The sequence below is a fragment of the Oncorhynchus gorbuscha genome, linkage group LG21 (genome assembly GCF_021184085.1).
Source record: "Oncorhynchus gorbuscha isolate QuinsamMale2020 ecotype Even-year linkage group LG21, OgorEven_v1.0, whole genome shotgun sequence".
Classification (NCBI taxonomy): Eukaryota; Metazoa; Chordata; class Actinopteri; order Salmoniformes; family Salmonidae; genus Oncorhynchus; species Oncorhynchus gorbuscha.
The window spans coordinates 30,584,137-30,598,022 of NC_060193.1; the positions used below are offsets into that span (position 1 = coordinate 30,584,137).

The 13,886-nt window shown below is 44.9% G+C and overlaps 1 protein-coding gene across 4 annotated transcripts in view; it reads left to right on the forward strand.

Annotated features, from left to right (window-relative positions):
• Nucleotides 1-13,886, forward strand: part of afap1 (actin filament associated protein 1) — a 128,200-nt gene that overhangs the window by 66,016 nt on the left and 48,298 nt on the right. For all 4 annotated transcript variants that reach the window (XM_046318989.1, XM_046318987.1, XM_046318988.1 and 1 more), the window contains 2 exons: nt 8,289-8,417; nt 8,817-8,899. In XM_046318989.1, the coding sequence (XP_046174945.1) occupies nt 8,289-8,417; nt 8,817-8,899 (212 nt within the window). The remainder of the gene's footprint in view (nt 1-8,288; nt 8,418-8,816; nt 8,900-13,886) is intronic.

The window sequence follows — 13,886 nt, forward strand, 5'->3', positions numbered from 1 at the left end:
GGGAATATAAGCTTTTAAATACTGTCTGGTTAGGAGCTGTCAATCAAAGTGGAGCGGTTTCCCTTTGAGCGTCACAGCAGATAACTCGGCATTAGGCCAATACATGGATGGCTCTAGCTTTACCACAAACGTGAGGTATGGCATGGGAGTTGCTCATCCAAATGCTCATCTCATCAAATGCTCATCCAAATGCTCATCTCATCAACCTCCTTCGGACTCTGATAGACTACATCAGCCACGCTCTCCTCTTTTGACTTTCTTTCTTTCTTTCTTGGTTGAATGCAAATGGCTGGTGACATAACTAAAGTCCAGGTTGGGATGGGATGCGGAGGGCACCACGAAGTCTCCTCAGGCCTTCCATTCCTCCAAGAAAGATGAGTCCAACCCGAAATCTAGTGCCTCTAACCACCATCCTCTCCTATTTTATTTTTCTTCCCTCCATCCCCTCTCAGTGGTGTGCTTTCACGTCGAGTGCTCTGTAATTATCCCCTTACACAGATACTGGAGGAGCTTCACTCTCTCTTTCTCTCACGCTCTCGCTCGCTCTCTTGCACTCTCTCGCTCTCTCTCGCGCTCGCTCTCTCTCGCGCTCGCTCTCTCTCGCGCTCGCTCTCTCTCCATTCCTTCCTTCCTTCTCTCTCTCTCTCTCTCTCCATTCCTTCCTTCTCTCTCTCTCTCTCCCTCCATTCCTTCCTTCTCTCTCTCTCTCTCTCTCCATTCCTTCCTTCCTCTCTCTCTCTCTCTCTCCATTCCTTTCCTCTCTCTCTCTCTCCATTCCTTCCTACCCTCTCTCTCCCTCTCCACTGCCTCTCACTATGAACTACAGACTCTGGTTCCCTTCTCTCAGATGATGGGTAGGTTTTGAGGTCCAGATCAGTCCGACTCAGATGTTTGTGGTTTGGCACATCTGCTTGTAAACCACCTGTGTAACTGATAGAGATGATATAGTCCACTGTGATGTTCCCTTGGCATTCTCCGTGGAACACAGAGCCCTGGTAATTACAGACCAGGATAGCGAATGCTGGTCTCTCATCATAAGCTAATGCAGCCACTGACCTCATCATCTTACAGTACATGGGTTGGGTTCTCAGGGGAAAGGACCCAGAAGCATGAGTGTTTTATTGCAGGTTTATTAAAGGTTCATTGCGTTTCTATGACCGTGATTTGATATGATGTTCACCCTTTTGATTGGGGTGATCGTGGCCTGCAGGCCGACTCTAGTCTACACGGAGTTTAGAGGATTATTAAGGTAGAAATATGATGTATAGAACTGGCACGATTCCCTACTCTAAGTGACAGAGAATCATGTATGTTCTACACATCACATTTCCATCTGACTTGCTGTGTAATCTACGAAAAGAGTCCCAGGTTAGCTTTTCTGGGTCAAACAGGGGCTCCAGGGAGAGAGTTCCAGGGGCCCAGGGGTGGTAGCGTGTTTCCCCCGCACTGGGCTTCCTCTTTCTGAGTGTGGGCGTAGGCCGACTGGAGGAAATGTGCCGACTCAGACCCTGGAGTAAGGCACTCAGTTCACCCCAACGGAGAGAGGGAGGGAAGGGGGGAAAGTAACAATCCAGAGACGAGGGCAGAAGGAGGGGGGGCACAGTAGGAGGGTCAGCTGTAGTGTGTGTGTGTGTGTGTGTGTGTGTGTGTGTGTGTGTGTGTGTGTGTGTGTGTGTGTGTGTGTGTGTGTGTGTGTGTGTGTGTGTGTGTGTGTGTGTGTGTGTGTGTGTGTGTGTGTGTGTGTGTGTTGATATAAGGAGCTGTGTGCAACCAGCGTTGAGCGATGCCCTGTTGTGTGGCGGCGACTGAAGCGAGGAGGGTGACCATGGCGATGCCAGACCATAAACCACCCCAATTAACGTCACAAACGTCCAACTGCAACATTCTGCCCACAACGCAACAGATTATGTGGTTGTTCCCTATATCCTACAATGACACTCAATATATTGCATTTGCTGATTACCATTGACATTCTATGGAATAGTAAACTCAAGCATACCTGCGCTGCACACAAACTGTGTCTGGCGGTCCATGTCCGCAGTGCATCCACTAACCAGCCTGTCATTGGTCCAGGTCTGCAGTATCTTATGCCCATTGGCTCAGTCAACACGCAGAGTCTGGGCTACTGCTTGATCCAAAGAACGCCAGAGCTCCCTCAGAAGCCTGGCTCGAGTTTTTCAAACAGACATGATGTCAGATTACATAGGCTTTATGGTATATGGTCTAGACGAGTATTTGTAGTGCACATGTGGACATCATATGATGGCTCAATACAAGCCTGGTTATAGGATGGATGATGACGACATGCTCTCTAATTTGTGTAAATACACCAACTGGTTTTCCTGTATTGTAAGGGTGAGTTTGGGTTGTGTTTGTAGGTTGCCCATCACTTAGGCTACACAATGGTGGAAAATAAACAATGTGGGTACAAAAACATTAAGAACACCTTCCTAGTATTGAGTTGTGGCACCTGTTTTGCCCACAGCACAGCCTCAATTCATCAGAGCATGGACTCTACAAGGTTTCGAAAATTGTTCCACAGGGATGCTGTCACATGTTGACACCAATGATCCCCACAGTAGTGTCAAGTTAACTGGAGGTCCTTTGGGTGGTGGACCATTCTTGATTCACGTGGGAAACTGTTGAGTGAAAACCCCAGCAGCGTTGCAATTCTTTACGCAAACTAGTGCTCCTGGCATCTACTACCATACCTGGTTCAAAGGCACTTGCATATGTTCTTGTCCATTCACCATCTGAATGGCACACATACACCATGTCTCAGTTGTCTAAAGGCTTAAAAAAAATACTTATTTAACCTGTCTCCTCCCCTTCATCTACACTGATTTGGAGTGGATTTAACAAGTGACATCAATGAGGGATCATAGCTTTCACCTGGATTCACCTGGTCAGTCTGTCATGGAAAGAGAAGGTGTTCTTCATGTTTTATACTCGCAGCGTAGTTATGTATTGCTCTATTTAGTTCCTTTATGACACTTTGAGTGTGTCTTAATAGAATAGTAACACATTTTGTTATGGAAAATGCAGGCTATTTAAGGTGAGAGGGAAAAACATCTGGTTTATGTTCTTGTCCTGAGTTTGTAGTTGTGTGTATTTGACAGTGTCTGTCTGTCTCTCATTTACAAATGGTGTCTGTAGCGCACCCACCCCTTCTGCTGTGTTTAGTCTGGGGACGTGACAGCCTTTCAACTCAGGACCAGCGCCACACACACACACACACACACACACACACACACACACACACACACACACACACACACACACACACACACACACACACACACACACACACACACACACACTGCCTAGGGCCTCTATCATCAGAGTGACAGGAGAAGGCAGAGTAGTGTTTAAGGACCTGTCAGACATCGACACACACACACACACACACACACACACACACACACACACACACACACACACACACACACACACACACACACACACACACACACACACACACACACACACACACACACACACACACAAAGCAACAACAAAAAAGAAGGGTACAGTTGAAGTTGGAAGTTTACATACACCTTAGCCAAATACATTTTAAACTCAGTTTTTCACAATTCCTGACATTTAATCCTACTAAAAATCCCCTGTTTTAGGTCAGTTAGGATCACCACTTTATTTGAAGAATTTGAAATGTCAGAATAATAGTAAAGAGTGATTTATTTCAGCTTTTATTTCTTTCATCACATACCCAGTGGGTCAGAAGTTTACATGCACTCAATTCGTATTTGGTAGCATTGCCTTAAACAATTTAAACTTGGGTCAAACGTTTCGGGCATCCTTCCACAAGCTTCCCACAATAAGTTGGTTGAATTTTGGCCCATTCATCCTGACAGAGCTGGTGTAACTGAGTCAGGTTTGTAGGCCTCCTTGCTCACACACGCTTTTTCAGTTCTGCCCACACATTTTCTGTAGAATTGAGGTCAGGGCTTTGTGATGGCCACTCCAATACCTTGACTTTGTTGTCCTGAAGCCATTTTTCCACAACATTGGAAGTACGCTTGGGGTCATTGTCCATTTGGAAGATCCATTTGCGACCAAGCTTTAACTGATGTCTTGAGATGTTGCTTCAATAAATCCACATAATTCTTCTTCTTCAGGATGCCATCTATTTTGTGAAGTGCACCAGTCTCCCTTGCAGTAAAGCTCCCCCACAACATGATGCTGCCACCCCCTGCTTCACGGTTGGGATGATGTTCTTCGGCTTGCAAGCCTTCCTCTTTTTCCTCCAAACATAACGATGGTCATTATGGCCAAACAGTTCTACTTTTGTTTCATCAGACCAGATGCCATTTCTCCAAAAAGTACGATCTTTGTCCCCATGGGCAGTTTCAAACCGTAGTCTGGCATTTCTATGGCGGTTTTGGAGCAGTGGCTTCTTCCTTGTTGAGCGGCCTTTCAGGTTATGTCGATTATAGGACATGTTTTAACTGTGGATATAGATACTTTTGTACCTGTTTCCTCCAGCATCTTCACAAGGATCTTTGCTGCTGTTCTGGGATTGATTTGCACTTTTCACACCAAAGTACGTTAATCTCTAGGAGACAGAACGTGTCTCCTTCCTGAGCGGTATGATGGCTGTGTTGTCCCATGGTGTTTATACTTGCGTACTATTGTTTGTACAGATGAACGTGGTACCTTCAGGCGTTTGGAAATTGCTCCCAAGGATGAACCAGACTTGTGGAGGTCTACAATTTTTTCTGAGGTCTTGGCTGACTTCTTCTGATTTTCCCATGATGTCAAGCAAAGAGGCACTGAGTTTGAAGGTCGACCTTGAAATACATCCACAGCTACGCCTCCAATTGACTCAAATGATGTCAATTAGCCTATCAGAAGCTTTTAAAGTCATGACATCATTTTCTGGAATTTTCCAAGCTGTTTAAAGGCACAGTTAACTTAGTAAACTTCTGACCCACTGAAATTGTTATACAGTGAATAATAAGTGAAATAATCTGTCTTTAAACAATTATTGTAAAAATGACTTGCGTCATGCACGAAGTAGATGTCCTAACCGACTTGCCAAAACTATAGTTTGTTAACAAGAAGTTTGTGGAGTGGTTGAAAAACAATTTTTTTTATGACGCCAACAAAGTGTATGTAAACTTCCGACTTCAACTGTACTTGTTTAGTCCTTGGCTATGCCCCACATCTCTCTAGAATTTAATTTAAAAAAGCTATTTTCACATCAGCTGTTGTCACCAAGTCCTTATACATGTAAACACAAACCAGCCTAAAGTCCTTGTTCTCTCTCTAAAGCTATTTTAGTTAAGGAGTAACATTAAAAACAGACTAATATGCAGACCCGTATGACCCACCAACATTAGATAACTATACAGAAATCCCCAAAATGACTGAGAAAAGTAAATCAAGTCAATGATGAGAGAGTAGTCTGATTTAAATGATAATTGAACCTAGAGGTTTGCCATGAACCAAGAGATTTTGAGTTCAAATCTCAAGTGAGGTCATGTTGAATAATAATGACTGCATAAATGGACATGCACACTGTAATCATGTATGTCAATGTGTGTGTCACGCCCTGGTCGTAATATATTGTGTTTGTCTTCATTTATTTGGTCAGGCCAGGGTGTGACATGGGTTTATTGTGGTGTGTTTTGCCTTGGGGTTTTGTGGGGTGTTGGGTGTGTGGCTTGGTGGGGTTATCTAGCAAAGTCTATGGCTGTCTGGAGTGGTTCTCAATCAGAGGCAGGTGTGTATCGTTGTCTCTGGATAAGAGCGTCTGCTAAATGACTTAAATGTAAATGTAATGTAAATGTCTCTGATTGGGAACCATATTTAGGCAGCCATATTCTTTGAGTGTTTTGTGGGTGATTGTTCCTGTCTTTGTGTTTGCACCAGATAGGGCTGTTTCGGTTTTCACATTTCATTATTTTGTAGTATCTTCATGTATAGTTTTTTCCTTCATTAAAATATCATGAATCATCATCACGCTGCATTTTGGTCCGACTCTCCTTCACCACAAGAAAGCCGTTACAGTGTGTCAAATATTTAAGTTGAAAACGTATGTTCAAAGCAAGGTTTTTGTGTGTGTGTACTTTAAGGTACTGCTTAAGTCATTTTTTTGGCGTATCTGTACTTTACATGACTATGTTTTACAACTTTTACTGTTACTCCACTACATTTCTAATGAAATTAATGCACTTTTTTACTCCATAAATGTTCTCTGACACCCAAAAGTACTCGTTCCATTTCGAAAGCTTAACAGGACAGGAAAATTGTCAAATTCACACACTTATCAAGATATCATCCCTACTGAGTCTGATCTGACGGACTCACTAAACACAAATGCTTTGTTTGTGAATTAAATAAAGAGTGTTGGAGTGTGCCCCTGGCTATGTGTAAATAAATCAAATACAATCGTGTCCTCCGGTTTGCTTGTGAAATGATATATACATTTACTTTCGATACATAAGTATATTTAAAACCAAATACTGTTAGACTGTTACTCGAGTATTATTTTACAGGGTGATGTTTACTTGAGTCATTTTCTATTACGTTATATCAAGTATGACAATTGGGTACTTTTTCACCAATGGTAACCAGTTGCACAGCACTTTTTTTAGCACAGCACTGTTTTTACCCAAATATAATGTATAGTTGAATGAACATATGAGAAGCGTTTGTCAAGTTAGAGGTAAGTTTGGGCCTAATATATATATTTTTTGTTAAGGTAGCATGGCTGTGGAACCAGTTCCTTCATAATAATTTGAAGCAACTTGATTGTTGTTGTTCTTGCAGTGTACCAGCAAGAAGGTGCTAAATAAGGTTATGTTTGAAAAGGGGTCATATAAACATTGCCTTAGATTTTTTTTTTTTACAGGTAATATTACCACACTTTCTGTCTGAAATGGGTATCTGGCTCTCTCTCCCCCCCTCCTCTCTCAACGGATAATAAGATTACAACAGGAATGTGTGAAAGCTGCTGTTTGTACAGCTATAGAGAAAGACTCCCAGTCTTCTCCATAGCTGTGAGAGTAAAATATGGATGTGTGTTCTAACCTCGTAAATGTCTCTGGCAGACAACGGTATGCACCGATCTCAATGCCAGACGCACCGATCAAAGGTTTAGGCCACCGTCCCCCAAACTGTACATCACTATCATTAACAGAGCTGTCAAGGGGGTCCTTCGGGCTTTTATAGGGCCTACTAGATGTTATATCATCGTAGGTGTCTGGCAAAAACAATACGTCAATTGAGACTATGTTCAAATCACTCTACTGCTGTGTGCTGCATGTGGAGGGGATGCGGATAAGTGCATTACCATTTGCTATGACATAATGCATTACTCAATGCATTATGAAAATATACCACCCTAGAAATCGTATTGCTCCTCACAGAGTTCAACTGAACTGATTTAAAAAAATAAAAAATAAAAAATGGAATCATTCAAAACACACAAGTAGTAGTCTGTGAGGAATTATGCCTTTGCAGGGGTTAAATGATAGTTTCATCGTGAGTGTGTGTTTTTCCGTCATAGCGGGAGGCCTGGGGAATTCTCTATGGAACAAACCACATATAGGACCTCTGATTATATCCTTAGCTAACCAACCATAACTTCTAGGGGGCCCCGTCAATGAACGTCCGCTATTTAGAGTTCATATGTCGTCATCAGCAATAAGACTGTTTACATGTTTATTACATGTTTATTAGACATGTTTATTACACGCTCTGCTGGAACTGACAGGGCTGAACCATGAAAGATGGGAGGTGTGTTCTCTTTATCTACAGAGGAGTTCTGTACTGCTGTGCTGAGCCTAACACGCATATCACCTCCAATAGCTCGACGTGAAGCGATCCATACCCTTCTCTCCCTCCCAGTGAGAGACACACACACAGGCACCTAAACATCCAGCTATGCCTTTTTATATGGGCTGTGCCTACTGTTTGTCTGCGAAGAGGCTTAGCGAATGTATGTGTTCCCAGAGCTGCTAATGAACTTTGATGGCAGGGAAGATTCCTCCGGTCTAATGCCAGTCTCGGTTGGGCAACTCTTAATCATGGTGTCTACATTCTGCTTTGGATACGTCAGGTAGCTTGCGCTTGTTTCCCAAGAGTCTTCGAATGCTGTTGAAACGGTAGAGCCTACAGAGAGTGTTGACATCGACTTGGTCATAACCACGTTATTACGTTGCGCCTTTGCCGGCCATGAGTACGATGCGTTAATAGCCTGTGTGTTTGCGAGCGTGTGTGCTGTCTTAACATTCTGTCGTTTTGTGTCCTGTGTCTTTCTGCAGCCATGGAGGAGTTGGTGTGTGAGCTGCGTCTGTTCCTGGACCTGCTGGACAGGGAGTATCTGAGTTCTGGGGTCAGGGAGAAGAAGATGCTCATCTCCAACATCCTCCACAGGGTCCTCAACGCTAATGGTCAGAATCTAAACACAACCTTTACACAACCTCCCGGTCAGACCTACAGCCATCACATAACCTTTACGCACGACCTCAGTCTGCTCATTTCCAACATTCTGCATAGGGTACCGAACGCTAAAGGCCAGCACCACAACCTTCACACACCCTTTGTCCACTTCAACCACATAATCATTACACAACCTCAGTTCAGTTAAGGTCAGACTCCCAACCACCGCCCATCAACTATTACACAGTCCATTCAGTTCACCTCAATCCATATTATAGGTAAATCTGATCCATCTTATTGTTTTAGAAACATAACATGGATGAAACCAAATTCCAATTATTGTCCCTTGTGTTTACATTGCAGTCTTCCACTGTCTCTAAAATCTATTTTTATCGCTCTCTTCCTCTCAGAGCCCTCGTTCAAGTCAGAGATCCACAGCAGCCTCCCGGCCCCCCCTCAGATGCCCCTCCCAGAGATCCCACAACCCTGGCTGGTAAGACTACCTCACATCACCTCTGACCCCTAAACTCTGCCATCACCATCTTTACATCACTTTACCCTTCACTGACTGGGCCTGGTAGTCTACTGACTGGGCATGGTAGTCTACTGACTGGGCATGGTAGTCTACTGACTGGGCCTGGTAGTCTACTGACTGGGCATGGTAGTCTACTGACTGGGCATGGTAGTCTACTGACTGGGCCTGGTAGTCTACTGACTGGGCATGGTAGTCTACTGACTGGGCATGGTAGTCTACTGACTGGGCCTGGTAGTCTACTGACTGGGCATGGTAGTCTACTGACTGGGCATGGTAGTCTACTGACTGGGCATGGTAGTCTACTGACTGGGCATGGTAGTCTACTGACTGGGCCTGGTAGTCTACTGACTGGGCATGGTAGTTACTGACTGGGCCTGGTAGTCTACTGACTGGGCATGGTAGTCTACTGACTGGGCCTGGTAGTCTACTGACTGGGCCTGGTAGTCTACTGACTGGGCATGGTAGTCTACTGACTGGGCATGGTAGTCTACTGACTGGGCATGGTAGTCTACTGACTGGGCATGGTAGTCTACTGACTGGGCCTGGTAGTCTACTGACTGGGCATGGTAGTCTACTGACTGGGCATGGTAGTCTACTGACTGGGCATGGTAGTCTACTGACTGGGCATGGTAGTTATTTGTACTGGATCAGATCGTAACACAGCCTATAAACTTGATTGATCGCTTGATGATGTTTATTGTCATTCAAGAGGAAATTCCTTCCACATTCTTCAACCACAAGTAACTTGACACATTTGAGACATGTTGCATGAGCTCAAGCCAGATCGCATGCAGTACTATGTCCCGTGAATGTCACATCCAATCATATTGGAGGATGTTGTAAACATGTGGAGTGTTTCAGGGTGTTTTAACAGTCTCTTCTAAATCAGTAGGAAGGGTAGTTCTGAGATCGATATGTTTCTGCTTTCTCACCACCTCCCAACCCCTGTCACTCATCAATAACACATAAGCACAGTTTAATATATGTGAATGTGTGTGTGTGTGTGCTTTGGCAACAGAATGCGTGTGTGTGTGTTGTGGCAACAGAATTTGCATGTGTGTGTGTGCTGTGGCAACAGAATGTGTGTGTGTGTGTGTGCTGTGGCAACAGAATGTGCGTGTGTGTGCTGTGGCAACAGAATGTGTGTGTGTGTGCGTGTCATTTGTCTCTGAGCGGACGCGTCTGATCATATCCGGATGTGCCATGCCATCCCATCAATCCCCTTCACCATGACAATGACCCAGACCCTGTTCTACAAAGCTGTGGTGAGGAGTGTGTGAGACAACGCACACATATCCGCACAGCTTTATTTTCTTGACATTTCAGGACTTTTTGGGGAGTACAAATGTTTGACCATTAAAACTAATCCTATTTACCCTGACCCTAAACCTTAACCTAACCCTTAACCTAACCCTTAACCTACCCCTATCCCTCAAAATCTTAACCCAACACTAGAACTCAAAATAGCATTTGAACAAATTCAGGACATTCAGTGAATTGTTAGGACATTGGGGTCCTGATGATAAGGTAGGAAAACGAGTGTACACACACACACACACACACACACACACACACACACACACACACACACACACACACACACACACACACACACACACACACACACACACACACACACACACACACACACACACACACACACACACACACCCTTACAGTAGAGTTTGTAACTAGAACCATCCTAACTCTGTCCTCCTCTCCTGACCCTAGTGTGTGTCTGGACTCTGGAACTCCTGGCTGCACTTCCCGGAATACTTTGAGAGAGGAGGGGGTGAGGGAGGGGTTACGGGGTCGTACAGTCAATTTCTCTCTCTTCCTCTCCCTTTGAAATTACCATTCATTATATTGCAATGCTGCCCTCTGGAAAACTGTCCAAGTAGCTGTGGTGTTTTTTTTCCCAACCGTCTTTGGTTTCAGTTCACAAACATTTAATCTCGCTCCACTGTTCTCTCTCTCTCTCTCTCTCTCTCTCTCTCTCTCTCTCTCTCTCTCTCTCTCTCTCTCTCTCTCTCTCTCTCTCTCTCTCTCTCTCTCTCTCCTCTCTCCCTCTCCCTCTCCCTCTCCTCTCTCTCTCTCTCTCTCTCTCTCTCTCTCTCTCTCTCTCTCTCTCTCTCTCTCTCTCTCTCTCTCTCTCTCTCTCTCCTCTCTCTCTCTCTCTCTCTCTCTCTCTCTCTCTCTCTCTCTCTCTCTCTCTCTCTCTCTCTCTCTCTCTCTCTCTCTCTCTCTCTCCCTCCCTTGGTAACTCTGTCTTCTCCATCCCTGTAGGCAATACTGTATGTTAGCGAAAGAGGGAGGAATAATAAATGTAATAAGAATTGAGACTCAATTATTGTACTCATTATTGTACCCCTCCCCCTCAGAACAGCCTCAATTTGTCGCGGCACGTACTTGACACGGTGTTCGAAAGCGTTCCACAAGGATACTGGCCCATGTTGATTCCAGTGCTTCCCACAGTTGTGTCAAGTTGGCTGGATGTTCTTTGGGTGGTGGACCATTCTTGATACACACGGGAAACTGTTGATCGTGAAGAATCCAGCAGCTTTGCAGTTCTCGACACACTCAAAACCGGTGCGCCTGGCACCTACTACCATACCCCGTTCAAGGGCATTTACATATTTTGTCTTGTCCATTCACCCTCTGAATGACACACATAAACAATCCATTTCTCCATTGTCTCAAAGCTTAAAAATCCTTCTTTATCCTGTCTCCTCCCCTTCATCTAAACTGATTTGAAGTGGATTTAACAGGTGACATGAATGAGGGATCATATAGTAGCTTTCACCTGGATTCCCCTGGTCAGTCCAGTGTGTCATGGGAAGAGCAAGTGTTCCTAATGTTTTGTGCACTCAGTGCATAGCATTGTGTCGGGTCAGCAGTCCTGAAATTTCTAGAATAAGCATAATAACATCCTTTAGCAAGGTCCTCTAACATGCTAACACAGACCCTCTCAGTCATTACAGAAGAGTTATGATGGTCACATGGGTGGCATTTATTTAGATTCTCTTAGCGATTAGCAGAGAAAGAGACTGTTGATAGAGGCAAGGACCGCCGTCGCTAAGAATTGTTATTTGTGCCAGGGCAGTTGACTTTTTATTGACCCTTTCCCCACAGCGTGCGCACACACACACACACACACACACAGGCTCTAATATCATTAGGGGTCAGGAGACCCTCACAGGATATCTGTTAATCAGATAGACAAAGATTGGGGCATTTTATTCAAACCAGCCAAATCAACCTCACTTTGAACCACCCAGCAGGCTTCCCCTCCTGTGTGTGTGTGTGTGTGTGTGTGTGTGTGTGTGTGTGTGTGTGTGTGTGTGTGTGTGTGTGTGTGTGTGTGTGTGTGTGTGTGTGCGTGTGCGTGTGCGTGTGCGTGCGCGTTAGGGAAAATGTATGAGAGAGTACTGTGTGTGTATGCTCAAGAGAGCGACAGCATATTGGAGGTGTTCATGTGACGATTTCTTCACCACTGCAAACATTTTTGAAACCTGAGGCCTTGAATGAGCTCAACCCCATTAAGAGTTCCCTTCTCTTGCTCATTCCCACACAGTAGCTCCAGTCTTCTGTGATTCCAGTCTAACACTGTCCTCAGTCAGGGCCAGACAGGAATGCAGGGATCAATGAAATGGTTGTTCGTCAACACAGTGTCACGACCCTATCCCACTCCTGTTAACACACAGCCTGTAGAATAGAGGGTGCTTAGTGCTTGTCTTTACCTCAAGAGTAGATAGATTAGTAAACAAGGGTACGACCCTGTAGCCTGGTTAAACCTGTGAAGCCAAACCATCACTTGGTGAGTACAGGTCCCAGTCTGGTTTAACCAGGCTAAGGGCTCTTAACTCCAGGACAGGAGTTTTCCTGACCAGGTCACATGTTCAGGGTGTCAGGTAAAACTCAGAGCCCTACTTCCAGGAAATGAAAGTCTTAAGGAAAAAATTGTCAAAGGTTAATGTCGGTTGTAGACAGAGTGAGTTTCTTGAGGCTGCAGGGGTGAGGATGGAAACTGTTCCATGTGTAGAGAGGGATCTGGATACTTAGATCTCTTAGTTTTTTTATTGGAAACATAAAATGAACTCAACAAAAAAAGAAGCATCCTCTCATTGTCAACTGCGTTTATTTTTTAACATGTGTAAATATTTGTATGAAGATAACAAGATTCAACAACTGAGACATAAACTGAACAAGTTCCACAGACATGTGACTAACAGAAATAGAATGTGTCCCTGAACAAAGGGGGGTTCAAAATCAAAAATAAGTCCGTATCTGGTGTGGCCACCAGCTGCATTAAGTACTGCAGTGCATCTCCTCCTCATGGACTGCACCAGATTTGCCAGTTCTTGCTGTGATATGTTACTCCACTCTTCCACCAAGGCACCTGCAAGTTCCCGGGCATTTTATGGGGGAATGGCCCTAGCCCTCACCCTCCGATCAAACAGGTCCCAGACGTGCTCAATGGTATTGAGATCCGGGCTCTTCGCTGGCCATGGCAGAACACTGACACTCCTGTCTTGCAAGAAGTCACGCACAGAACGAGCAGTATGGCTGGTGGCATTATCATGCTGGAGGGTCATGTCAGGATGAGCCTGCAGTAAGGGTACCACATGAGGGTGGAGGATGTCTTCCCTGTAACGCATAGCGTTGAGATTGCCTGCAATGGCTGCAATCTCAGTCCGATGATGCTGTTACACACCGCCCCAGACCATGACGGACCCTCCACCTCCAAATCAATCCCGCTCCAGAGTATAGGCCTCGGTGTAATGCTCAATCCTTCGACGATAAACGCAAATCCGACCATCACCCCTGGTGACACACAACCGCGGCTCGCCAGTGAAGAGCACTTTTTTTCCCAGTCCTGTCTGGTCCAGCGACGGTGGGTTTGTGCCCATAGGCAACATTGTTGCCGGTGATGTCTGGTGAGGAC